This window comes from Cervus canadensis, chromosome 9, assembly GCF_019320065.1.
Source record: "Cervus canadensis isolate Bull #8, Minnesota chromosome 9, ASM1932006v1, whole genome shotgun sequence".
Classification (NCBI taxonomy): domain Eukaryota; kingdom Metazoa; phylum Chordata; class Mammalia; order Artiodactyla; family Cervidae; genus Cervus; species Cervus canadensis.
Window position 1 is genome coordinate 16,181,172 of NC_057394.1, and position 27,723 is coordinate 16,208,894.

General features: G+C 41.5%; 1 protein-coding gene across 1 annotated transcript in view; it reads right to left on the reverse strand.

Annotated features, from left to right (window-relative positions):
- Window positions 1-27,723, reverse strand: part of LOC122447587 (ATP-binding cassette sub-family C member 4-like) — a 405,286-nt gene that overhangs the window by 266,062 nt on the left and 111,501 nt on the right. The window contains exon 27 of the mRNA XM_043478281.1: window positions 13,933-14,083. Within this exon, the coding sequence (XP_043334216.1) occupies window positions 13,933-14,083 (151 nt within the window). The remainder of the gene's footprint in view (window positions 1-13,932; window positions 14,084-27,723) is intronic.

A 27,723-nucleotide genomic window follows, 5' to 3' on the forward strand; every position in this document is an offset into this window, starting at 1 on the left:
ACCTGACCTGCCTCCTGAGAAACCTGTATGCAAGTCAGGAAGCAACAGTAGAACTGGACATGGACCAACAGACTGGTTCCAAATAGAAAAAGGAGTACATCAAAGCTGTATATTGTCACCCTGCCTATTTAACTTATATGCAGAGTACATCATGAGAAACGCTGGGCTGGAGGAAGCACAAGCTGGAATCAAGATTGCCGGGAGAAATATCAATAACCTCAAATATGCAGATGACACCACCCTTATGGCAGAAAGTGAAGAAGAACTAAAGAGCCTCTTGATGAAAGTGAAAAAGGAAAGTGAAAAAAGTTGGCTTAAAGCTCAACATTCAGAAAACTAAGATGGCATCCAGTCCCATCACTTCATGACAAATAGATGGAAAAAAAACAGTGGAAACAGTGGCTGACTTTGTTTTTTTCAGCTCCAAAATCACTACAGATGTTGATTGCAGCCATGAAATTAAAAGACACTTACTCCTTGGAATAAAAGTTATGACCAACCTAGATAGCATATTAAAAAGCAGACACATTACTTTATCAACAAAGGTTGGTCTAATCAAGGCTATGGTTTTTCCAGTAGTCATGTCTGGATGTGAGAGTTGGACCATAAAGAAAGCTGAGCGCCCAAGAATTGATGCTTTTGAACTTTGGTGTTGGAAAAGACTCTTGAGAGTCCCTTGTACTACAAGGAGTTCCAACCAGTCCATCCTAAAGGAGATCAGTCCTGGGTGTTCACTGGAAGAACTGATGTTGAAGCTGAAACTCCAATACTTTGGCCACCTGATGTGAAGAGGTGACTCATTTGAAAAGACCCTGATGCTGGGAAAGACAGAGGGCAGGATGAGAAGGGGACGACAGAGGATGAGATGGTTGGATGGCATCACCGACTTAATGGACATGAGTTTGAGTAATCTTCAGGAGTTGGTGATGGACAGGGAGGCCTGTGTGCTGCAGTCTTTGTGCAGGTCACAAAGAGTTGGACACGACTGAGCTACTGAACTGAATATTTTAGTAAGGATTTAGTTGCTTTTAAGTTTGGGCTGCTATGAACACAGGTGTACTGTAAACGTTACATTTATATATATAAGGCACTATCATATATTAAGACTATATAAGGCACTGAGGAAGAATTGAGGATCTCACAGAGGCAGATACTTTAGTCAATCAGAAAATTAGGAGACTTTTACCAGCCAGATGACGAGGGGAAGGGTATCTGAGATAGAGGAGCAGCGTGCACACTGGAAGTGGGAGGAGGTGGTGCTTTGGGAGAACCTACATACAACCCGCATGCAGCAGTATGCATAAGTCAGGACATATACTGGCTGGAGAGGTAGGTGGGGGAGAGCTTCCTACCACCTCGTCTGTTCTGGTTTCATCTCTTCTTTAAGACTCTACCCTGAAAAAAAAAAAAAAAAAAAAAGACTCTACCCTGGTCCAGGCCAAGGGCCTCAAGCTAAGTGTAAAAAGAACATCACTAGCAGACATGGATGCTGGCAGGACCAGGTCACAAGCCTCTCTGCTGCCTTCCATGTGCATCTTCCCCTGTTCCCTTCGATTTGCTTTCAGCAATCTCTGGGCCTTGACTCTACCGGGGGCTCTGGTTCCTCACTACTGACTGATCATGATTCTGGGCTCTTCTCTGGTGACTACAGGCTCACCCTACAGACCCTGTGGGAGTGGACATAGGGCTGCACTATGCTTCCAGAAGCAACTCACCCAGGCCAGTAAGGATCAGATCTGCGCTAAAGAAAGGAGCAGTCTCTCAGGGGAGGGCAGGGGGATGGCAGCCAAGCGTGGGTGAGTGGAAGAAAAGTCTACGGAAAGGGCCAAGGGACAGAGGAGGAGGTTACAACCGGAGGACACCATGGTAGGAGGAGGGGATTTCAGAAATACAAAGATGGCAGGATGGAAAGAAAGGTGTGATATTGGAGAGTTAGGGACAGAGAGCCAGGGCTGGTTCCCAGAATTCAAATATAAAAATCAGGTGAAACCCAAGACACTATTGTGTTTTGGGCCAGGTTAAGTTCTAGCTCTGGGGCCCAGGGCCTCCAGTCACCATGAGGGAGCTCAGGATACAGGGAAAGAAATGCTGGGATCCCCCTTCCATGATCAGTTTCCAAGAGAAATTCACCTGCAATGTCACTGATCTAATCTGCATTCACAGAGGAATGAGGAGTCCCCATAACACAAGTAAGCTAAGAACAAAGACAGTGCTAAATCTAGCTAGATTTTAAAGAGGCAAATGGCTTAAACAAACCTTTTGTCTTGAGCCAATGCGTGCTCTCAGGTCCTTCAGTATCAGAGGCCCATATGAGCTGTACCCGAAGTTAATCTTAACAAAGGCAATCTTCCCTCCATGGGGCCAGGATGGTGGCACATGTGCATGTTCCAAGGGCACTTCTTTATCATTATCTGTATATTCAATAACCCTTTCTACTGAAATCATCTGAAACACATATGCCATCACATCAGTTAGTATCAGAGGATCTTGTTTATGGATGTTCAGAGACTATAAATGAAATGTTCTGCTTTTATGTATTTATACGTACTTTTACATGGTTAAGAATATCTCAGGTTTTAATGCCACAAAGTATAGAAGTGAAAGTTTTATATAGTCTTTGATGATTTGCAAACTTGTTTATCATCTTATAACACTTTCACTTACAGCTATTTCCTTCAACATGTATTAAAAGTGAAAGGATTAGAAAAATGAATGGTAAGATTTTATTGATCCACTTTCCATATTTGAATTAAAAACAAGAGAATATTGTCACAGAAAAGAATATTTATGGACACCAATCAGTAATGTATGGCTACAGAAGGGCCACATGTTATAGATAACAGAACTGAATGGTCATCAAACCTCCATTTAATTATTAATCACTTACTACTCTATTAGAAGAGAGAAATGGAAGATTTCATTTCTATTGTTTTTCTCACTTTAGGAGACAATGCAAATATTTGAAAAGTGTATAACTTACATATTGACTAAGGCATCTTAAATATCCATATCTCCATACTTTTAAGAGCACATTCTGAGAGGGAGCTTATCCTACCAGAAAGAAGAGCTGCCAGCAAATTCAGGTATTCAACACACACAAGAATAAACATTAAAATGGGGGAGGGGTGATGGAGGAACATATTAATTAAATAAACTTCAAAACACTGATTTTTTTTTCTTTTACCAAAAATGAGGACTTACCCATTAAGAAACAAAGTTAAGCAAGCCGCTAAGAAATTAGCTTATATTATCTCTAGGATTTCAGAACTTCCCTCCTATAGAGACATTTATTATACTTGAGGACAGTTTGTGATGAATATAAAACATTCTGGCATGCATACACAAGACTGAGAAAAGATGTTTATATTTTATTTTATATTAACTTTAAGCAGATAGAGGAGAAAGTAAAAAAACTTTGTTAACTATGATGTAAAAATAATAGTTTTCTATTTTACGGAAGAATTGCTTTATGCCATTTAACAGCAAGGAGACCTGAAAAAGCTAAGAATGGAAAGATAAACATCACCATGTTCTCCACTTCAGCACTTTGCCTGATGCACCACTGGAACATCCCCGTGAGTGTGACAGTGAGCGACAGCACCACGCCAACCTGCCCGAGATCCAAGGCTAAATGAGGAAGAAAAGGAATCAAGTCAGTCTACTTCTTAACCCCTCCTGCAGCTCCTTCTGTCACTTTATGAATAAGACTGCTTTATTTTTATGATTTTTACTGGAGTATAGTTCATATACAAAGTTGTGTTAGTTTCAGGTGAACAGTAAAGTTAATTAGCCAGACATACACATATAATCCAGGCTTTCCTGGTAGCTCAACTGGTAAAGCATACACCCACAATGCAGGAGACTCCAGTTCGATTCCCTAGTCAGGAAGATCCCCGGGAGAAAGGATGGGGACAGTATTCTAGGGCTTCCCTGGTGACTCAGATGGTAAAGAATCTGCCTGCAATGTGGGAGACCTGGGTTCAATCGTTGGGTTGGGAAGACCCCCTATAGGAGGGCATGGCAACCCACTCCAGTATTCTTGCCTGGAGAATCCCCATGGACAGAGGAGCCTGGTGGGCTACAGTCCACGGGGTTGCAAAGAATCAGATAGGACTGAGCGACTAAGCACAGCATAGCATACATATAATCCACTCTTTTTAATGATTTTACCCATTTATGTCATTACCGAGTATTAAATAGAGTTCCCTGTGCTATACAGTTGGTCGTTTTTAGTTACCTATTTTATATAGTAGTGAGAAGCCTCCTTTATTATATTTAAATCATTTGTATGTAATGATAGTATTACTCATAATACTACTTCTGTTGAGTGAGACAGTAAAAAAACAGTAAGATAGTAAAAAGCCAATGAGACAGTAATACAGTAAAAAGACATATTATGAGGGACTTCTCTGATGGTCCAATAGCTAAGACTCTGAGCTCCCATTGCAGGGGTCCTGGGTTCAGTCCCTGGTCAGGGAACTAGACTCCACATGCCACAACTAAGAATTCACATGCTACAACTAAAGTCCTTCATGTCACAACTAAGACTGAAGATCCCACGTGCCCCAACTAAGACCAAGTGCAGTCAAATAAATAAGTAAATTTTTCTAAAATATTATGAACTTAGAATTAATAAAGTTGCTATTCAGTTGCTCAGTCATGTCTGACTATTTGCACCCCATAGACTGTAGCACGCCAGGCGTCCCTGTCCATCACCAACTCCCAGAGCTTGCTCAAACTCACGTCCTTTGAGCCGGTGATGTGATCCAACCATCTCATCCTCTGTAGTCCCCTTCTCCTCCTGCCTTCAATCTTTCACAGCATCAAGATCCTTTCTAATGAGTCAAGTCTTAGCATCAGGTGACCAGAGTATGGGAGCTTCAGCTTCAGCATCAGTCCTTCCAATGAATATTCAGGACTGATTTCCTTTAGGATGGCTTGATCTCCTTGCAGTCCAAGCAACTCTCAAGAGTCTTCTCCAACACCACAGTTCAAAAGCATCAGTCCTTTGGTCCTCAGCATTCTTTATGGTTCACCTTATACATGACTACTGGAAAAACCATAGATTTGACTAGACAAACCTTTTTCAGCAAAGTAATTTCTCTGCTTTTTAATATGCTGTCTAGGGCTGTCATAGCTTGTCTTCCAAGGAGCAAGTGTCTTTTAATTTAATGGCTGAAGTCACCATCTGCAGTGATTTTGGAGCCCAAAAATATGAAGTCAGCCACTGTTTCCACTACTTCCCCATCGATTTGCCATGAAGTCCATCCTAAAGGAGATCAGTCCTGGGTATTCACTGGAAGGACTGATGTTGAAGCTAAACTCTATAATTTTGGCCACCTGATGAGAAGAGCTGACTCGTTTGAAAAGACCCTGATGCTGGGGAAGATTGAGGGCAGGAGAAGAAGGGGACAACAGAGGATGAGATGGTTGGATGGCATCACCAACTCAATGGACATGGGTTTGGGTAGACTCCGGCAGTTGGTGATGGACAGGGAGGCCTGACGTGCTGTGGTTCATGGGGTCACAAAGAGTCGGACACGACTGACCGACTGAACTGAACTGAACTGAACTGGGACCAGATGCCATGATCTTTGTTTTTTGAATGTTGAGTTTTAAGTCACCTTTTTCACTCTCCTCAAAAGGCCTTCACTTTCATGAAAAGACTCTATAGTTCCTCTTCATTTTCTGCCATAAGGGTGGTGTCATCTGCATATCTGAAGTTACTGATATTTCTCCCTGCAATCTTGATTCCAGTTTATGCCTCAATCATACATTTCACATGATGAACTCTGCATATAAGTTAAATAAGCAGGAGGACAATATACAGCTTTGACATGCTCCTTTCCCAATTGTTAACCAGTCTGTTTTTCCATATCCAATTCTAACTGTTGCTTCTTGACCTGCATACAGGTTTCACAGGAGGCAGGTAAGGTGGTCTGATATTCCTATCTTTTTAAGAACTTCCCAGTTTGTTCTGATCCACACAGTCAAAGGCTTTAACGTAGTCAATGAAGCAGAAGTAGATGTTTTTCTGGAACTCTCTTGCCTTTTCAATGATCGAATGGATGTTGGCAATTTGTTCTCTGGTTCCTCTGCCTTTTCTAAATCCAGTTTGAACATCTGGACTCACTCGGTTCACGTTCTGTTGAAGCCTAGCTTGAGAATTTTGAGTATTACTTTGCTATCATGTGAGATGAGTGCAATTGTGTGGTAGTTTGAACATTCTTCGGGATTGGAATGAAAACTAACCTTTACCAGTCCTGTGGCCACTGCTTAGTTCTCCAAATTTGCTGGCATTTGAGGGAAGCACATTCACAGCATCATTGTTTAGGATTGAAATAGCTAGGCTAGAATTCATCACCTACACTAGCTTTGTTGATAGTGATGCTTCCTAAGGCCCACCTGACTTCACACTCCAGGATGTCTGGCTCTAGGTGAGTAATCACATCATTGTGATTATCTGGGTCATGAAAATCTTTTTTTTTATATTTCTTCTTTGTATTCTTGCCACCTCTTCTTAATATCTTCTGCTTCTGTTAGGTCCGTACTATTTCTGTCCTTTATTGTGCCCATCTTTTCATGAAATGTTCCCTTGGTATCTCTAATTTTCTTGAAGAGATTGCTAGTCTTTCTCATTCTGTTGTTTTCCTCTGTTTCTTTGCACTGATCACTTAGGAAGGCTTTCTTATCTCTCCTTGCTATTCTTTGGAACTCTGCATTCAGATGCTTATATCTTTCCTTTTCTGCTTTGCCTTTAACATCTCTTCTTTTCTCAGCTAATTGTAAGGCCTCCTCAGACAACCATTTTATCTTGTTGCTTTTCTTTTACTTGGGGATGGTTTTGTTCACCACCTCCTGTACAGTGTTACAAAGCTCTGTCCATAGTTCTTCAGGCACTCTATCAGATCTAAACCCTTGAATCTATTTGTCACTTCTACTGTATGATCGTAAGAGATTTGATTTAGGTCATACCTGAATAGCCTAGTGGTTTTCCCTACATTCTTCAATTTAAGTCTGAATTTGGCAATAAGGAGTTCATGATCTGAGCCACAGTCAGCTCCCAGTCTTGATTTTGCTGACTTCAAATTCATGTCCATTGAGTCGGTGATGCTGTCTAACCATATCATCCTCTGCCACCCTCTTCTCCTCTGGTCTTCAGTCTTTCCCAGCATCAGGGTCTTTTCAAATGAGTCAGTTCTTCTCATCAGGTGGTCAAAGCATTGGAGCTTCAGCTTTAGTATCAGTCCTTCCAATGAGTATTCAGGAATGCTTTCTTTTAGGATTGACTGGCTTGATCTCCTTGCAGTCCAAGGGACTTTCAAGAGTCTTCTCCAACAACACAGTTCAAAAGCATCAATTCTTCAGCACTCAGCTTTCTTTATGGTCCAACAAAATGATTCAGGCTCTGAATACTCCTGAAACGTCAGTCGCCTCACTCTGGGAAACATTAACTAGCTCCCAATGGTGGAAAACTATCTTAATCATAATAATTCTAATTGTTCTTTTTCTACTGTTTACTCCCTGCATCTGTAACTGTGTAACTGGATTTGTTTCTAACCGTCTGAAAGATTTTAAGTTACAAAAGGTCTTCCAGGCTCCTATGAGTGCCACAGCCTCCTCCAACTATTACTTGGGGCCCCTAGACAGTGTAAATCAACTATACCCCAATAAAACTTAAAAGAATGATCTGTGCGAGCCAAAGCAGGGTCCCAAGGCACCACAGGTCTACTGGAGCAGGCACTTCATACCTGGTCTTTGCTCCTAAAGATTCCAAAAGCCAAAAAGAAAAATTCTTTTCTAATTATTTGAAGTATTATTTAAAATGAAAATTACTAAAAAAAAGATACATGCACCCCAATGTTCATGGGATATAGGGAAAAGAATTTTTAAAGAGTGGATATATGTATAACAGATTCACCTGGCAGTACAACTGAAGCTAACACAACACCATAAATCAACCACACGCCAACCAAAAATTTTTAAAGGGGTCTCAACAAGGACCTACTGTAAATAAATAAATGGAAAAAAAGACACAAATGACTTCACATGGACAACACTACACACACATGGACTCATATGCTACAAACACTTTAATACAATTCATTACAACCAAAGACTATATATTATTAGACAAGATGGCAAGGGTTTAATAGCTGCAAACAAAACTATAAACCATAAATATACCACAAATATTCACATCTGTACTTACTTTCTACCAGAATCAGGGCCCCAAAGGCAACAACAGTGACAAAGATGGCACAGATGACATCTAGATACACAGTGAGCCATTGGGACGTCGTCAAAAGCAGGAACCAAGCCTCTGGGTTTGTGATGTAATAAGCATAGTACATAAACAGAAAAACCATGTTAGCTGCTTCTCATTAGGGAGAGCATTTTTCTCAGTTGAGCATTTTACACAAGATAGAGCAGCAAAGTTACACACCCAAAGAAACTAAAGATTCCAGAAAACTAGGTTCTAACACAAGACAATGTATGGGACACACAGGAATCAGTCCAGGAAGCATGCACTGAAAACTCCAACCCACAGGTTATCAACAGAAATAAGATCACAAGAAGGAAGATGGAAAATTGTCTCATTGGTGCATTTCCTGCAGTGCTGGGCTTCACCGTGAAGATCATCCTCTCACAGGCCTGACTGTTTCCAGCTCTCTGACAGCAGACAGAACAGCTCACACTGATTCCGGCACCTTCTGCCCTCACTACAGGGTCCTCCTGTATTTATTCTTAGGAACCAGTGTCTATATGACCATCAGCTAAATGGATCTGCATGTGGCTTTCAATTACCACTTTATCTTCAAAATACAATAATGATTGGAAAGTTTGGCCAGGATTTTATAGACTTAGAGGAAATTCTGAACTTTCTACCTAGGAAAAAAACTTCACTGATACAAAGCATAATCAAGTGGGTAGCAAATCAGGAAATTACTTTCCTCAATCACATCTGCTACCCTCCAAATCTGCTCTGAAAAAAGATGGCAAACCACAGCCTGGGGGTCAAGAACAGCCACCCACCTGGTTCTGAAAATGAAGTTTTATTGAAACACAGCTACAGCCATTTTCTGATGTATTATCTTTGCCTGTCATTGTGCTACAACAGCAAAGGTGAGTAGTTGCAACAGACACAGTATAGCACTCAAAGCCTACAATATTTTCTATCTGGATCTTTGTAAAAAAAAAAAAAGTTTGCTGATTCTTGCCCTAAAGAGACAGAAGTCCACAAGGCAAAATGATGCAAGGACAATGCAAGCCAGTCAGGGGAGAAAAGCAGGGGGTGATGAGGAAGAGGGGAGCACAGAGGAGATGCTAAGAGGAAGGGGTGGGGGAGGCGGGTGTGAGGGAGATGTGGGGAGGCACAGAGAGAGGGACTGGCTAGCCAGGCCACCTGAGAAGGAGGTCAGCCCTGAAAAAGCAGCACACCCCATCCTTAGGAAAAATCTCCAGAAACTTACAGACCTGAGTGCAAATCCTGGTGTGAGTCAAACAGCTCCTGAAACTTCTGTTCAGCTTTGTACACCCGGATGGTCCAGAGTCCCCGGAGAGAAGATGCTAAGAGGGAAAACACCGGGCTCCGTGCTGGGGAAGCAGAGACAGACACACGACAAAGTCAGGGAGTCTGGAGGCGAGGAAACCACTGCCTCCCGGGCTCTGTGGTCACAGGTCCTGCCAAAGGGAATCCTCCATGTGATCCTAAACTCCTGCTCACACCAAGTTTCACTTTAATGACCTGGGAATGAGAGATTCTCTTTGAAACTACCTTTGATCAAATTCAAATCACAGCTAGATTTAGATAAAGAAATTCTTTACTGGTTCTTTCATCAAGGTCTTCTCAAACACGCCTCCCTCCAAATTCTTCTGGCATCTCACCAGGTGGAAACTGTTCACAATTTTTTAAAAATATATTGAAGATTTACAACAATGTTAGTTAGTTAGTATAGTCATTCAGTTATTATTTTTTCCTGATTATACCCCCTTATAGGTTATTATACAGAATAAAATTCCCGTGCTTTACAGTAATCCTTGTTGCTTTTTATTTTACATATTAATAGCAGTGTGTCTATTAATCTCATACTCCTAATTTGTTCCTCCCTATCCCCTCTGGTAACCAAAAGTTTGTTTTCTATGTCTTTGAGTCTAATTCCATTTTGCATACCAATTCATTTGGTTAATTTTTAGATTCCATGTATAAGTGATATCATATTTGTCTTTCTCTGACCTACTTTACTAAGAATAATATTCTCTAGATCCATCCATGTTGCTGCAAATGCAATATTTCATTCTTTTCCATGGGTGAGTAATTACTGTTCACTAATTTTTGAATCAGTAGCATTCTAAAATTTAATCCTCATTAAATTCCTCACCACCCTGAATTTTGATGAAAAACCTATGTGTTGTCTCCTCCTTAGATGAGTAACCTAAGGGCTGTATAAGTGTCAGTACATCCCCCACCCTGGACCAGACCCAGACCCAGGACAGGGTGAGATGAGTAAGGGAGCGGACAGCCTGCCATCTCCCCCATCCAGGGACTCTCCCCGCACCTGCGCCAGGAGCCTCTGTGTGATCACGGAGCACCTGGTACTGCACTGCCCTTGTGCCCACAGGACCTGGCAGACAAACAGCCTTTGAATAGTCTTGACTTCCATTCCAGGAATCTGATAGATGTTTTCACCACTGCCCTGCTGGATCTCTGAACTGTGACATGATCTAACACTTCCCCTTTGTACTCTGTTCATGCAAAGAGCTGAAAGTGACTTGGTGTTGCCTTTGATCATCCAGTCGTGTACCTGTGTTCTCATTCCATCATCCACACTGCTCTCTCTTTACTCTATTGACTAACTTTTTAGCTTCCTATAACTCTGTGTTTATAAGAGCAACATAAACTCAGATGGAGCTCATGCTCCAAATAATAAAGGTGAGGGACTCTGTTCAGGGCTTTTCTTCAGCTTAGCAGGTGTCCCAATCCACCCCCAGAACTCAGTCTGGAAGCAGGGTGCTCACAGGGATGACACAGGTGTATTTCAGGGCCCATCACCCTGTCAGAAGGATGGCGAGAGTCCAGCTCCAGAGAGCACAGAAAACTCACTAGAACCAGACTCTTGTTTCCTGAGCAAATGTTGTGATATCAACACTATTCATCACAGGCAAAGTTTCTGATCAGGGAGCAGATGTGGCTCTTCACCCAGGGAGAGTCCTGGAGTGAACTCATCACCTTGGCCTCCCTCACCTGCTTCCCTCGTCAGGAGATCAAAGTGCAGCTGATTCTTTCCAGCAGGGATGGAAGGTGGGGTAGACTTTAGAAACCAGCTGTCATCTCAGCCTTGAACCCAGGGAACCAAAACCCCATCACCTACCTCACCTCATGCCCAAGAGTTACAGGCTGGGGGGATCTGAACCCATGAAAAGCCATCCCATTTCTCTCAAATCACATTTAGGGCTGAGCAGGATGCCAGGATGAGTGAACTGGAGGGTCTGCAAAGAAAATTAGCTAGAATAAGGGAGAGGGGATGTAAGGCTCTGGTGTTATGTTGCCCAAAGTAACACCTTTTTCCCACAAGCACTGAGCCCACAAATCCTGAAGCAGATTATGTCACAACCATGGCATCAGCCCACAGTCACAGACACATGTAACCCTACAGTTCACATAACTGATGTCTGTGTTTCCCACAGCCCTGAGGACACTTGGGGACACACAGCACCAGGACTGCAGATCTTCCCTGGCAAGTGGACCCCGGGCTGACAGCCCTGCTGACAGGTTATCATTCAAGTTTTGTGAGATCTTCTAGTTGTGAGTAATTTCTTGATTCCCTCAGGTTCAAGTTTCCAGTGCCTTTGGTCATGGCCACCAAGTACTTTACAAGCATCGATTCAAGAAATCCTCATGAGAACTCCAGAGACTGAGGGATTAAGAGCATTCACTGTTCAAGATTAACTATTTCAACCCACCTAAGGGATGGATCTGGGTATGAGACTCAACTGTTTCTAAGTCCCAAGGTTGTGCTTTTAATCACAACAGCAGTGTCTCACATGGAGAATAATCAGGGTGAAGGATGCCCATGTGCATTTTTGCCTGAGGAGGGGCCATTTCCCATCCATATGGAAGTGGAGAGAAGGGCACCTCCTGAGGGTTTTTTAAAAAAGTAGTACAGGATTTTCTCAGTATTTGATCATGATAATTTTTCTCCAGACTTTGTTATTTATGTTCAGAAAACTCTCAAATCTTACTCAGCTAACACCCAACAGCCTTCTGTTACTGCACATCTTATTAAGCACCTGAGGTTGAACCAACCTTTTTTTTTTTTTTTTTTTTTAACCACTGAGCCACCTGGGAAGTCATAAAATATACTATCAGTTACTATTTAGAGAAAACAGCAGCATTACTATTTATGACACAGACCCACCACCTATAGAGAGACTACAAACAGTTCTAATCAACTGGCTGCCAGATGTGGTTATCTGGGGTGTAGAAGACGGAGAACCTGGATTGAATTTATTGTCTAGCTTATCACAGCCTACTAGGGTCCAAGAAAACCCAAATATTCCACAGGTGCTAAAGTACTCAGACTCTCCAGATCAAATACTGAGAAAATCCTGTACTACTTTTTAAAAAAACCCTCAGGAGGTGCCCTTCTCTCCACTTCCATATGGATGGGAAACGGCCCCTCCTCAGGCAAAAATCTCTGTCAAGTGTTTATAACTTTTAAAAAATATATATAACAATTATTTCATTATTATTTTTAATAGTGATGAACTAAGTGCATTAATAATGAGATAAATTCAATTATTTCACCATCTGTGACTACCTGTAGAATAGAATGATTAATCATAAAATGTGTTTCCATTATTTTATTTTATTATTATTATTATTTTTTTTGCTGCACCTTGCAGGTTCTTAGTTCCCCAACCAGGGATTGCAGTTGTGCCCCAGCAACGAAAGCACAGAGTCATATCCACAGGACCACAAGGGAAGTCACTGTTCCCCATTATTCTGCAACTAAGAAGCTGATGGAGTAATAAACTAAATGTACATTGAACAGATCCCCCTCCTGTGTCCTCCTAAGGGATTCTTTTCAGCATTGCTTATATGAATGGCTTTGAGGAAGGCGGGACAATAAACGATGTGGAATCACCCCCAAATACTAGTAGTGATAAAGAGCAAACCTGAAAATAACAGGACTTATCTTTTCAACAGGGCTTCCCTGGTGGCTCAGACAGTAATGAAGCCACCTGCAATGGAGGAGACCTGGGTTCAACCCCTGGGTCAAGAACATCCTCTGGAGAAGGGAATGGCTACCCACTCTAGTATTTTTGCCTGGAAAATTCTACGGACAGAGGAGCCTGGTGGGCTGCAGTCTATGGGGTCGCAAAAAGTTGGACACGATTGAGTGACTAACATATATCTTTTCAATACATTTAACAACTGCAACTTACTTGAACATGTGAAAAAATGTATTTTTCAAATCTATCACTTCTGACACATATTTCCTGAGGTCTCCTTTCCTCTTCCTAATCATTTCCTTTCCTTTTTATTTCTGGTAACTTTAGGAGAAAAAAAAACTCTATTTTCCTTCTACATTAGTTCCAACATGATGAAATATTTTTAAGAAAAGTATTTATAGAGTGGATACTCTGTGTTAGGAAGTGTGTCATGAACAAGACAGAAACAGTCCCTGTCCTTGTGCTCACATTCATCCTCCTTGTGCTAAAATGCAAAGCTGTAGCTGACCTGCCATCAGTTCCATTTGCCTTAAGGACCACACTGACTCACAGTGGCCAACACATTCAATTACCTAATGTTGACTTGGTGAGAAATTCCAGAAGACAAAATCTGCAAAATTCCAGAGGTCTGGTGAATTTTGGCATAAATGGAGCCATTCTACATAGCCATCCCAACCTGAGAGCCCTGGTACTCACTTGTGCATTCCAGGCGTTTCACATCTCGTGATGTCCTAAAGAAATACCACTGGAGGATGAAGAAAATTATGCCAAGGGGAATCACAGGTATAGTAATCCAAGGAATCTCAGCCACCATCACTCCCACCACACCAATCACAAGCAGAAATGTCTGAAATAGTGAAAACAGATACAGAGGCCTCCTTATGAAGAATCCTTTTCAAAGATAAACTGTAACAGATTTTTCTGTTGGGATCAAACTCCTTTCCTTGAAAAGACTTGTTGGAACATCAGGGAATGCTTTCCCTTCCAAAGAAATAAAATTATAAGTGGTCCTCATGATATTTAGTATATGTGCCAAACACAATGATAAGAACTTTTTAGGTATCAGCTCTTGTGATAAACTCAGTAGCCCTATGAGGCAGGCATTACTAGTTTTAACAAATGAGAATATTTGAAGTTCAGGGAGTAGGAGCTGAATCCCAAACTATCAGGAGTCAGCAGGTATTATTCGAAAGATGAGGGAGCAGGTATCACAGGTGAGGAATCCAGATGTCTCAGCTATGCATGGAGGGATAAAGAAGTGGTTAATTACAAATTCAGTGTCCAGAAAAGTAGGACAAGACAAAACTTAAATGTTGACCTCTGGAAGTAGGGATTCCTCTTTCTAGATTTTCTATCCATAGTTAATATTTACTGAGTGTTGACTGTGTACAGGGCTATACCTTCAAAACTTCACATGTATTAACTCATTAATCCTCACAATAGCTCTGTCTAGTAACAGTACTATCTCATTTTACAGATGGAGAGAGTGAGGCTCAGGGAGAGGAAATCAACTTGATGGACACTGCAAAGCCTCAGTCATGAAGCTGGGAAGCCCATGTCATGAGCCTTTATGACATATTTAAGCTTGCCCCCAATATACAGTCATCTTTCTATCATTATACTAAATGTTTAAAATGCCCAATGCTAATGATTTTAACAACAGCAGATCCCATTTACCAAGTATTTACTGCATGTAAGGCACTGTGCTAAGAGTTCCATGAACATTCTCTTAATCATCACATTATCCCATGAGGTGATTTTATCTTGGGAAATGATCTTGGTCTAAAACAACAGCAGGTAGAATAGAAAATGAAATCACTGGTTGACATTGATTTAAGTATCCATCTTTAGCAGGAGAAGTATGATACCCTTGCTTTTCAGCATCAAGCAATAAGAATGCAATCAACACTTAGTGTCTGCCTGCTATACAGTAGGGTTGTGGGGGGCGGGGGGGCGATGTGCAGATTCAGTCTGGGCAAAGGCCTCCAAAGTTTGTGATCTCAGGTGGAGACAAATCATAGTGATCTGCACAAGGCTGAGAAGCTGGGAAAACACAGGGAAGAATTCAGGAACATTTTTAGACAATTCTAAGAAGAGACTTATAGCTGAATTTTACAGACTGGTTTAACAAACAGAAAGAGTGGCAAGAATAATCTGCAGGCAGCAATTACAACTGATGGAAATTTTGACCAAAAAGGAGCTGGGATGAGAAGGCTGAGATGCTTGTGTGAGTTGACACTGGTTGGTCTGTGTCCTCTCTGCACCAGCACCTGCATCCCATGCTCACCACCCCAGGGCCTCCCCACCTTGTCACCCAGGGCAGCTGGCCCAGGTGTGACTCTGAGGGATGGGTTATGGGGGTAATGTCTGTATCACAGAGACTTGGGTTATCATTTCACTCCTCTTCCTGATCGGTTTTCTCAGAGGATCTTCACAACCATCTTGTGAATGAGAAAAGCAAAAACTTCATTTCTATTTATAGATATGACATAAAGATGGGATGGTAAGTGGTTGTCCTAAGTTTTCCCAGGGAGGACTGCAGGTCAAGGAGACAGACAGGAACGGTTTGTATCCAGGGAAGCCCAAAGCCACAGCCACATGCAGGAGGAGCCTGGAAGGAGGAGAAAACATCCAGAACTGTGACTCTGTGTCCAGGAGCTCTTAGGAACCAAACTGAATGGAAAGTGAATGGAGACTCTTGTGCTTTTCCTGTTTCTCCCACACCTGCCGTGGTATCAAAGTAAAACCCAGAGTGAAGAGGATGGGATTCTGAAGGAATACATTTCAGTCATAAGTGAAGAAAGATAGGCCTGACTGACCACTCTCCTATTAGACCTACAGATGAACAACTGCTTACAGCCACTGCATTAAGTATGCATTCCACCAGCTACAACTTTCATGCTTATGGTGGCAGGGGGTGGAGGGGGCAGTCCTACCAGCTTCTTCTGTGTCTGGTCTTAAGTCACTTGGCTTGCCATTGCTGGTTGTCAAAAAAACCTGCTAAAATGCCAATAAAAAAATCCAAATTACAGCTTTTTTAGCAGACTCACATCATTTGATGGGTAACATTCATCAGTTACAATAATCTGGCTCTCCCCAGGAGGGCCTGTTAAGACTAAACCCAGTCTGGCAGATAATCTGGGAAGCAGAGTTAAAATAAAAATGAAGGGCTCCACAGCAACTGAGTTAATGCATTTTCCTCAGATACTCATTTAAGACCTATTATTAATGCTTTCAGAGCTCCAAAGTTAGCTCATGTCCTTCAGATTTCATGCCCCTAAATTCTGAAGTAATTCAAACAGGATGTCTCTAACATCTACTTGTAGGTAATAGTATATCCACTCTCACTGTGGATTGAATATTATATATATATAAACAGTGTATGGGTTTACAATTATATGTATACACATTTGTGAAGCTTTTATTGCCAGCTATCTCAAGTCCTTTATAGAAGTTGGCAGAAGGTGAAAATAGTATCTAAGCAAAAAGTCATTTGAGAGAGCAGTTCTCCTGGGTTCCCTTACTCTACTGCTCTCTGCCCGGGTATCCCTTCCCAATAAAATCTCTTGTGCTGCTCTTTGTCAGCACGTGTGTCTCCTTGGACAATTCATTTCCGAGTGTTACACAAAAGCCCACTTTCCTGCCCTGGAAAAGGTCCCCCTTCCTGCAACAAATGGTGACTATGGTGGGGTCTCTTCTTTGCCGTGATTGACATCCTGGCCACTCAGGATACTCAGGGACCAGCTTGCCTGCCGACGGACTAGACCCAGCGGCCACAACTGGGACTCTTTCGTCCCTTGTCTTCTCCTGACACAAACAACTGGCCAGAATGCCCAGACCAGGTAAGGAACAGGAAAATTTACTGACATTTCTCCCCTTCCTTCTCTCTTTCCTCTCCTTAACCCTTCCTATCCTACCCCTTTTTTTCTAGTCCCCCTGTCCTGGATGCAGGAATCTGGTCGAAGGGCCTCAGCCTGAGCTGAGGATTGAAGGCTGATAACCTCCTCTTGGCAGAGAACTCGAATTCTGGTTCTGTTCTGGTCTGTTCTGGTTTCTGGTAGGGCCGAGTTCCAGTTCTCCTTTCTCTGGAGGCCAAGGGTAAAGTCCCGTAATGCCTGTGTATCTGCAGGTGGCAGGAGACGTCTGTAAGGCCACCCCTTTCGCCCCCCTCTCCCGCCTCCTTCTCCCTCCTCTTTCAACCTGGCTTCCTTTCCTCCCCTTGAAATCTCTAAAGACCTGAGATATTTTCATTTACTCTGTTAGTACTTGGATCTGAAGTTCTGTGTCTCTATAGGAGGTTTTCTGAGAGACTGTAATCTTATATTTAAGGGATGATCTGATTAGGACTGACAGGTCTATGTGTGTGTTTTATACTCTGTGTTCTGTGTTGTGATTTGTGATGGCCATTTTGCTTTGTGTGGCCACCATTTGGTTTAGACCTGCAGCCACTGTGTTAGAACTTGATTTTCATTCCCTGTCTCTTGACATCAGGGCTCTCAGGAACACTTATCTAGACCATCTTCAACTTCTGAAACTGAGGAAAAATGGGAATAAGCTTTTAAAAATTTTATTTATTCAAAGTGTAATTTATAAGTTAGTGAATTTTATATTGTAATATCTAATTCATGACTAAGTTTAGAAAATGAAGCTAGATCTTGTGTCTGTCTGAATATGTGTATGTCTTAGTATGTCTGTCTCTGGATAATATTTTTGAGATTAATTTATAAATGAGCTCTATTTAATTGGCTTAAAGAAAAGTAAGCACTTACAAATCAAATAATTCTAAATTAAACAATTAATTCCAATTTCATATGAACTGGGAAATATTCAGTATTAAATTAATATCTGGTAACATAGACATGTCTTTAGAACCATCAATAAGTATAAATACTTCTGTTGCACTTAGGTTTACTAGAGGTAAAAAAGACTGCTTTCTGTTACAAATTTGTCAATAAGAAATGTACCTGATTGTGGAAAATACTTTAGGGAAACTAAGATGTGTTTTTAGTAGAAGAAGGTATGAAAAAAATTACTGAAAAGACTTATGCATGATCAGGATTTTCTAAAACTGGATTATCATCAGTTGTATAAATGGATTTTCTTAGGAATGACACAGCCATAGGAAAATTGGTTAGAGCCAACTATGCCCAAATGGCGGAGTTGACTTTCACTCAACCATGAGCCTCCATATATATGCCCATTGTGGCGTATCAGCAAGCTAAGTGGTAGACCCATCAGCCTTGACTAAATGTAACAGAATATTCTAAACCCTTTTGACTGATTTCTTTGACAAAACTTCCTAAATTGAATTCTGTTGAAGTTCCTTTGTCCTCTAGCTAACTCTGATTTGCTTCAGAGGGCCCCTGAAACATCCCAAAGAGAGATATTAAACTAATTGCATTTATTTGGTTGGTTAACTTACATGGGAAATATTATAAAATGAGTAATAAATCCTATCAAGTTGTAATGTATGGTAAATATTCAGTTAAGTTCAGTTCAGTCTTTCAGTCATGTCCGACTCTTTGCGACCCCATGGACTGCAGCACGCCAGGCCTCTTTATCCTATTCCCAGAACTTGCTCAAATTAATGGCCATCGAGTTTGTGATGCCATCCAAACATCTCATCTTCTGTCATCCCCTTCTCCTCCTGCCTTCAATCTTTCCCAGCATCAGGATCTTTAGCAATGAGTCAGTTCTTCGCATCAGGTGGCCAAAGTATTGGAGTTTCAGCTTCAACATCAGTCCTTCCAAAGAATAGTCAGGGCTGATTTCCTTTAGGATAGACTGGTTGGATTTTTTTGCAGTCCTAGGGACTCTCAAGAGTCTTCTCCAACACCACAGTTCAAAAGCATCAATTCTTCAGTGCTCAGCTTTCTTTATAGTCCCAACTCTCACATCCACACATGACTACTGGAAAAACCATAGCTTCGACTAGACCGACCTTTATTGGCAAAGTAATGTCTCTGCTTTTTAATATATTGTCTAGGTTGGTCATAACTTTTATTCCAAAGAGTAAGCATCTTTTAATTTCATGGCTGCAGTCACCATCTGCAGTGATTTTGGAGTCCCCAAAAATAAAGTCTGTCACTGTTTCCATTGTTTCCCCATCTATTTGTTATGAAATGATGGGACCAGATGCCATGATCTTGGTTTTCTGAATGCTGAGCTTTAAGCCAACTTTTTCACTCTCCTCTTTCACTTTGATCAAGAGGCTCTTTTGTTCTTCTTCACTTTCTGCCATAAGGGTGGTGTCATCTGCGTATCTGAGGTTATTGATATTTCTCCCGGCAATCTTGATTCCAGCTTGTGCTTCCTCCAGCCCAGCATTTCTCATGATGTACTCTGCATATAAATTAAATAAGCAGGGTTACAATATATAGCCTTAACATACTCCTTTCCCAATTTGCAAACAGTCTGCTGTTCCATGTCCAGTTCTGTTGCCTCTTGACCTGCATACAGATTTCTCAGGAGGCAGGTAAGGTGGCCTGGTATTCCCATCTCTTTCAGAATTTTCCACAGTTTATTGTGATCCATACAGTCAAAGGTTTTGGCATAATCAATAAAGCAGAAGTAGACTTTGTTCTGGAATTCTCTTGCTTTTTCTATGATCCAACAGATGTTGACAATTTGAGTTCTGGTTCCTCTGCCTTCTCGAAATCCAGCTTGAACATCTGGAACTTCACAGTTTACATACTATTGAAGCCTGGCTTGTAGAATTTTGAGCATTACTTTGCTAGCGTGTGAGATGAGTGCAACTATATCGCAGTTTGAACATTCTTTGTCATTGCCTTTCTTTGGAACTGGAATGAAAACTGACATTTTCCAGTCCTGTGGCCACTGCTGTTATTCAAACTTGCTGGCATATTGCGTGCAGTACTAGGACAGTATCATCTTTCAGGATTTGAAATAGCTCAACAAATTCCATTACCTTAACTAGCTTTGTTTGTAGTGATGTTTCCTAAGGCCCACTTGACTTCACATTCCAGGATGTCTAACTCTAGGTCAGTGATCATACCATCATTGTTATCTGGGTCATGAAGATCTTTTTTGTATAGTTCTTCTGTGTATTCTTACCACCTCTTCTTAGCACTGTGTCTACCAGATCTAATCCCTTAAATCTATCCGTCACCTCCATTGTATAACCATAAGGGATTTGGTTAGGTCAAACCTGAAAGGCCTAGTGGTTTCTCCTACTCTCTTCAGTTTAAGCCTGAATTTTGCAATAAGGAGCTCATGATCAGAGTCACAGTCAGCTCCAGGTGTTGTTTTGGCTGACTGTATAGCAGTTCTCCATCTTCAGCTGAAAAGGACATAATCTGATTTCAGTATTGATCATTTGGTGATGCCCATGGTTTGAATTGTCCCTTGTGTTGCCAGAGAACATGTTCGCTGTGACCAGTGTATTCTCTTGACAAAACTCTGTTAGCCTTTGCCCTGCTTCATTTTGTACTCTAAAGGCCAAACTTGCCTGTGACTCCATTTATCTCCTGATTTCCTACTTTTGCATTCCAAGTCTCTGTGATGAAAAGGACATCTTTTTTGGTATTAGTTCTAGAAGGTGTTGTAGAACTGGTCAACCTCAGGTTCTTTGGCATAAGTAGTTGGGGCACACACTTGGATTACTGTGATGTTGAATCATTTGCCTTGGGAATGAACTGAGATCATTCTGTCATTTTTGAGTTTGCACCCAAGCATTGCATTTCAGACTCTTGTTGACTATGAGAGCTACTCCATTCCTTCTAAGGGATTCTTGCCTATAGAAATAGATACAATGGTCATCTGAATTAAATTCACCAATTCCCTTCCATTTTAGTTCACTGATTCCTAAGATGTCAGTGTTCACTCTTGCCATCTCCTTTTTGATCACATCCAGTTACCTTGATTCTTGGACCTAACATTCCAGGTCCCCATGATATACTGTTCTTTACAGCATTGGACTTTACTTTCACTAACAGACTCATCCACAACTGAGCATCATTTCCGCTTTGGCCCAGTCACTTCTTTCTTTCTGGAGCTATTAGTAATTGCCCTCAGCTCTTCCCCAGTAGCATATTGGATACTTCCTAATCTGGAGGGCTCATCTTCCAGTGTCATACCTTTTTGCGTTTTCATACTGTTCATGGGGTTCTCATGGCAAGAATACTGGAGTAGTTTGTCATATCCTCCTCCAGTGGACCACATTTTGTCAGAACTCTTCATGATGATGTGTCCAGCTTAGGCGGCCCTGCATGGCATGGCTCATAGCTCCATTGAGTTACACAAGCCCCTTTACCACAATATGGCTAGTGATCCATGAAGTGGGAAAGAACACAAAGAGTCAGTTATTTAAGCTCAACCAAGCTGTTGATTTTTTGTTGCTGTTCTTGCTGTTGTTATTTTCTTTTCCTGAATGAGGGGTGTGTGAGGAAGAAAGGTTTTTGCAATTCAGTTTTCCTCAGTAAATTACAGAATTTTGCTGAGGGCAGCTGTGTGCATCTTCTCATGCTCAAAGCAGTCCCAATTTTTTGAAATTTAATAAGTGATTTTTCTGGTATTTTTTATTTATTTTTAATTGAAGGATAATTAAAATGCCTAAATCTAACTTCCACATCTTATTTTTATTTCACTTGTTTTACTAGTAGGAAGACTTCTAGATTATTTCAATGAAAAGAACTGTACATAATTGAGACTCCTTACTCAGTGTTATGTGGGACTTTGGAAAACTGTGTGAAACTTACATTAATTTGAAATATTCAGTGCCCAATAGTCAGTTTTGAAAACAACTGATTTTTATTCTGTGAGACTACACAAGAAAGTGTCCATTAAATTTTTCAAGAATTACAAACCTAGAATCTCTGTAATACAAACTGATGAGATAGTGTTTATGGGCCTGGAAACTGTGTGTGACAATAACTTTAATTCAACATAATGCCAGTGTCACAAGACAAATTTTCTCATTTAAAAACACATATGGCATTTTAAAAATAACTACCCATTACTTAGTAATGCATTTAGATGTTATGCAAAGAATATTATTAAAACAACTTCATTTTGCCTTCCACAACATATATGGAGTTGGTATTATTTTCTCTATTTTACTGAGAGGAGACTGGCCTTGTGGGGCAGAGACAGGAAGAGGGAGAGCTGGGATTTGAGCTTGTAAAGGAGACTGCAGGGCTCCCCACTGCACTTTAAAGCTGTTGCCATCATAAATGATTATCAGGTGGAATCACACTACATAAATTGATTTTTTATGCCACTTTCCCTTCATCCTTTTTGAAATGGTGAACAGCTCCAATTTGCCCAACAACTATAATGTGACTGAACAGGCAACATATCTGGTATCTGTAAGACTCAGTGTACAGGATAGTGCACAAACTCATGATCACCCTGTGTTGGGATGTGGTCTCTGAATGACATTGTCTGAGTAGATGTTCTGTCCTGAAGTGTGGACCCACTTACTCAGAACCCAGGGTTTTCTTGAGCCACACTTGGCATCACTATTACAAAATATTAAATAAACTATCCGAGCTATCATTTATGGAAATGAGAAGGAATTAAATGAGGAAAAGTATATGAAATAGACTCTTTAGAAGTAACATAAATGATCAAGAATCATCTAAGGTTTACCATATATACCAAGGAGAAGCAGAATCATCAAAAATGAGTTTGAAAACACTCGGCACGAACTAACTCCTTTAAAACAAAACTGAACAACCCCCTTCCAGCCCCTTCCCTTCCCCCCTCTCAGCTGGGGATAGAAAGACTGGTTCCCACACAGGAACCAGCAGCACCTCCAGCCCCACCATCCACAGCAGCAGCCTTTCCTTATCATCTGGGATCAAAGGTCACCTCCTAGAAGCTCCGCCACCTCCAGGACCAAGCTCCCTAACTGCCTCCAGCCTCCACATCCAGTTTGCCTTCCAGGACTTCCTCCACAGAGTTTCCACAATTAGGATTCCAAAGCTATCAAGGGGTGAATCTCTGGATGTCTTCCTTCCCTAGGGGACTGGAGGAGACCCATGAGGGGAGCTCCCACAATTAGGATTCCAGAGCTATCAAGGGGTGAATCTCTGGATGTCTTCCTTCCCTGGGGGACTGGAGGAGACCCATGAGGGGACCCTGACTCACCCCTGTGAGTCACCCCTATACCTCATGGCCTCAATGCTTGTTTGTTGAAGGGAAGGATGGAAGAGAGGGAAAAACCATGAACCATTGCTCATACTCCCCTCCCAGAAACTAAAATCTCAAACAACCAGCAACACTTTCTTAGCTCCTATATTCCAGATGGGTCTCTCTTCTGATTCATTCAAATTCCTTCCAGCTTATCTTCATCTCAACTCCCTCCATGCCTCCTGGATTTGCAACCCTTTGCTCTTTAACTCCTCCCATCTGAAATCTGTTCCTCAGGTCACCAGATGCCTCCTGATTCCAAATCAACCAACAGCTTTCCATGAACTCACCTTCTCGTTTGCACTGAACAAACCTGTCCTTCCTCGGGTCTGTACCGCATCTCCTTCTCTCATCCTTGCTGTTCATCATGTGTCTTCTGTACTTCCCTTCTCTCTCTGCTTTCTCTCTGAATATCAAGGCTTCCATAAGCTTCTGATCTTAGGTCCTTAAATGTTTCCCTCTCTCTGGGCAATGTTGTTATCTTCACAGATTCAACTACTGCCTGCTTAGTGAAGAAAATACAGGCTCCATGCTCATCCCAGGTCTCTCTCTCAAAGAGCAGACTCTTACTTCTAATGAACTACAGGATACCTTCAAGATAATTGAACTACAAGTGGTAAAAGAGGGACTGGAAAACAGCTAGACTAGAATTTTCTCTCCTCTTCAATGAGAATATTCCCTGCTGAAGTCAGGTAGCATCTATATATCATCTAAAAATATGTTATAAATTCTGATTATGACAACTAACTAACCATATTCTAAGCACACCCTCGAAAACCAACCTTGGCCTAGCTTACTGTAGCAAAGAAACAGAACCTTTCACAAAATCCTTTCAAAGTAATTCACAATCACTGTCAAAATGTGACACTGTTTTAGGAAAAAATTGTTTCTGGGGATAAATTATGTAGCTAAATTCAACAAGGCACATTTATAAAATAAGTTTGCAGAAGAGAAAGAAAAATAAACATCTTTGCAATAAAAGTTCTTTGCCTCTGAGTCTCTGCTTAGTTCTCATTGGTAACAGTGGAATCCTTGCCCACAGGCTATGCTGTCTGCAGACAAATGTTCACTGCAGCATTTCCATGTGCAACTTTTGATACATGCACTTCATTTCCAAAATTAAAATTCCCCACACACACCCTTAATCACTGAAAAGGAGACAGAATTAAATAACAGAAAAAAAAACACTCCATATGAAAAACAATACTGAATGTGGGGATAAGATCTAAGATGACTCAACATAATTCCTTAAAACCTCAAGTTCACAGACAGAGGTTGGATAGAAGGTATTCCTGTAGGTCTTTCTCTCACTGTCTTTTTTTTTTTTTAAGACAGCTTAAGGCTGAGCAATCAACTTGTGAAAAGAAAATATGCCTACAAAAATGAAAGACATATCCTGAGATGATTTTCATCTAGAGATCTCTTCAAGAAAATTAGAGATACCAAGGGAACATTTCATGCAAAGATGGGCACAATAAAGGATAGAAATGGTATGGACCTAACAGAAGCAGATGTTAAGAAGAGGTGGCAAGAATACACAAAAGAACCATATAAAAAAAGATCTTCATGACCAAGATAACCATGATGGTATGATCACTTAGCTAGAGCCACACATTGCTTTGCATAGCTTTTGTCAGGGAACCCTGCCCCTCTGCCTGAATGCTAAACTAAAGTGGCTTTTCTCAGCTCACAGGGAGACAATCTGATTCACCACCTGTGAATGGCTGCAGAAAAGAAAGAAAATAAACGAATCTCCTCCTAATTTGCAAGATAAATTGCCTTTTAACTTTATTTCCTCACCTCCTCTCCTCTACGTCCTATCAAAGAACCTGGCCTCTGGACCCCAATAAGATGGTTATTTTGAGACATTAGTCTGCCATCTTAGACTGCCAAGCTTCCAAATAAAGTTGCTATTCAGATAATCAGGATGGTGGGATCACTCACCTAGAGCCAGACATTCTGGAATGTGACAGCAAGTGGGCCTTAGGAAGCATCACTACAAACAAAGCTAGTGGAGGTGATGGAATTTCAGCTGAGCTATTTCAACTCCTAAAAGATAATGCTGTGAAAGTGTTGCACTCAAAATGCCAAAAAATTTGGAAAACTCAGCAGTGGCCACAGGACTGGGAAAGGTCAGTTTTCATTTCAATCCCAAAGAAAGGCAATGCCAAAGAATGCTCAAACTACTGCACAGTTGATCTCATGTCACACGCTAGCAAAATAATGCTCAAAATTCTCCAAGCCAGACTTCAACATGAAGTACGTGAACCATGAACTTCCAGATGTTCAAGCTGGATTTAGAAAAGGCAGAGGAACCAGAGATCAAATTGCCAACATCTGCTGGATCATCAAAAAAGCAAGAGAGTTCCAGAAAAACATCTTCTTCTGCTTCATTGACTATGCCAAAGCCTTTGACTGTGTGGATCACAACAAATTGTACAAAATTCTTAAGGAGATGGGAATACCAGACCACTTAACCTGCCTCCTGAGAAATCTGTATGCAGGTCAAGAACCAACAGTTAGAACTGAACTTGGAACAACTGGCTTTTTCCCAAATAAGGAAAGGAGTACATCAAGGCTGTATATTGTCACCCTGCTTATTTAACTTATATGCAGAGTACATCATGAAAAATGCCGGGTTGGATGAATCACAAGCTGGAATCAAGATTGCCAGGAGAAATATCAATAACCTCAGATATGCAGATGACACCACCCTTATGGCAGAAAGTGAAGAACTAAAGACCTCTTGATGAAAGTGAAAGAAGAGAGTGAAAAAGTTGGCTGAAAACTCCACATTCAGAAAACTAAGATTGTGGCATCTGGTCCCATCACTTCATGGCAAATAGATGGGGAAACAGTGGCTGACTTTATTTGTTTGGGCTCCAAAATCACTGCAGATGGTGATTGCAGCCATGAAATTAAAAGACACTTACTCCTTGGAAGGAAAGTTATGATCAACCTAAACAGCATATTAAAAAACAGAGACATTATTTTGTCCACAAAGGTCCATCTAGTCAAGGTTATGGTTTTTCCCGTAGTCATGTATGGATGTGAAAGCCAGACTATAAAGAAAGCTGAGCACAGAAGAACTGATGCTTTTGAACTGTGGTGTTGGAGAAGACTCTTGAGAGTCCCTTGGACTGCAAGGCAGATCAAACCTGTCCATCCTAAAGGAGATCAGTCCTGGGTGTTCACTGGAAGGACAGATGTTGAAGCTGAAACTCCAATACTTTGGCCACCTGTTGTGAAGTTGAGTCATTTGAAAAGACCCTGATGCTGGGGAAGATTGAGGGATGGAGGAGAAGGGGACAACAGAGGATGAGATGGTTGGATGGCATCACCGACTCAGTGGACATGAGTTTGGGTAAACTCCAGGAGTTGGTGATGGACAGGCAGGCCCGGCGTGCTTTGGTTCATGGGGTTGCAAAGAATCAGACACAACTGAGCGACTGAACTGAACTGAACTGATTGTCCTTCTTGGACTTCCCAGGTGGCTCAGAGGTAAGAATCTGCCTGCATTGCAGGAGATGCAGGAGACACGAGTTTGATCTCTAGGTCAGGAATATCCCCTGGACAAGGAAATGGCAACCCACTCCAGTATTCTTGCCTGAAGAATCCAATGGATGGAGGAGCCTGGCTGGCTGCAGTCCATGGGGTCACAAGAGTGTCAGACACAACTTAGCAACTAAATAACATTGTTCTTGTTAAAGTATTATTTTCACCTTATTTTTAGCCAACCTTTTCTTTCTAAGTAACCACACCTGGATTTATCCAAATAAAATGGGGCAGCAAATACTTGTCCCCTGAGGGAATACAATGCAGCATGCTCGTGATTAATTGTGTCCAACTCTGCAGCCCCATGGACTATAGCCTGCCAGGCTCCTCCATCCATGGAATTTTCTCGGCAAGAGTACTGAAGTGCATTGCCATTTCCTTCTCCAGGGCATCCTCCCAACCGAGGTAACGAATCCACATCTCTTGCATCTCCTGCATTGGCAGCTGAATTCTTTACCACTGAGACACCTGGGAAGCCCAACACAATGCATAATTTTGTCAATCTAGGCTATCTTTCCATGAGTGGTATTATTTCTATATTATGAAATGTGCTCACAGTAAAGGGAATCCACACCAGATACCTGGAAGGCAGAGGGAGAACCACTTATCCAGCATGTGGCTGTTTCAGACCAACTTTGACCTGACTGTGTAGACACTCCTGCCCCAGGGGTTATTCATGTTAACTCACACTCCCAATCAGAACTGCACCTCTTTCTTACAAACACAGCCTTTACCGAGGATAATAGGACACACTGCCAGGCTGAAAGGCCCACCCTCAGC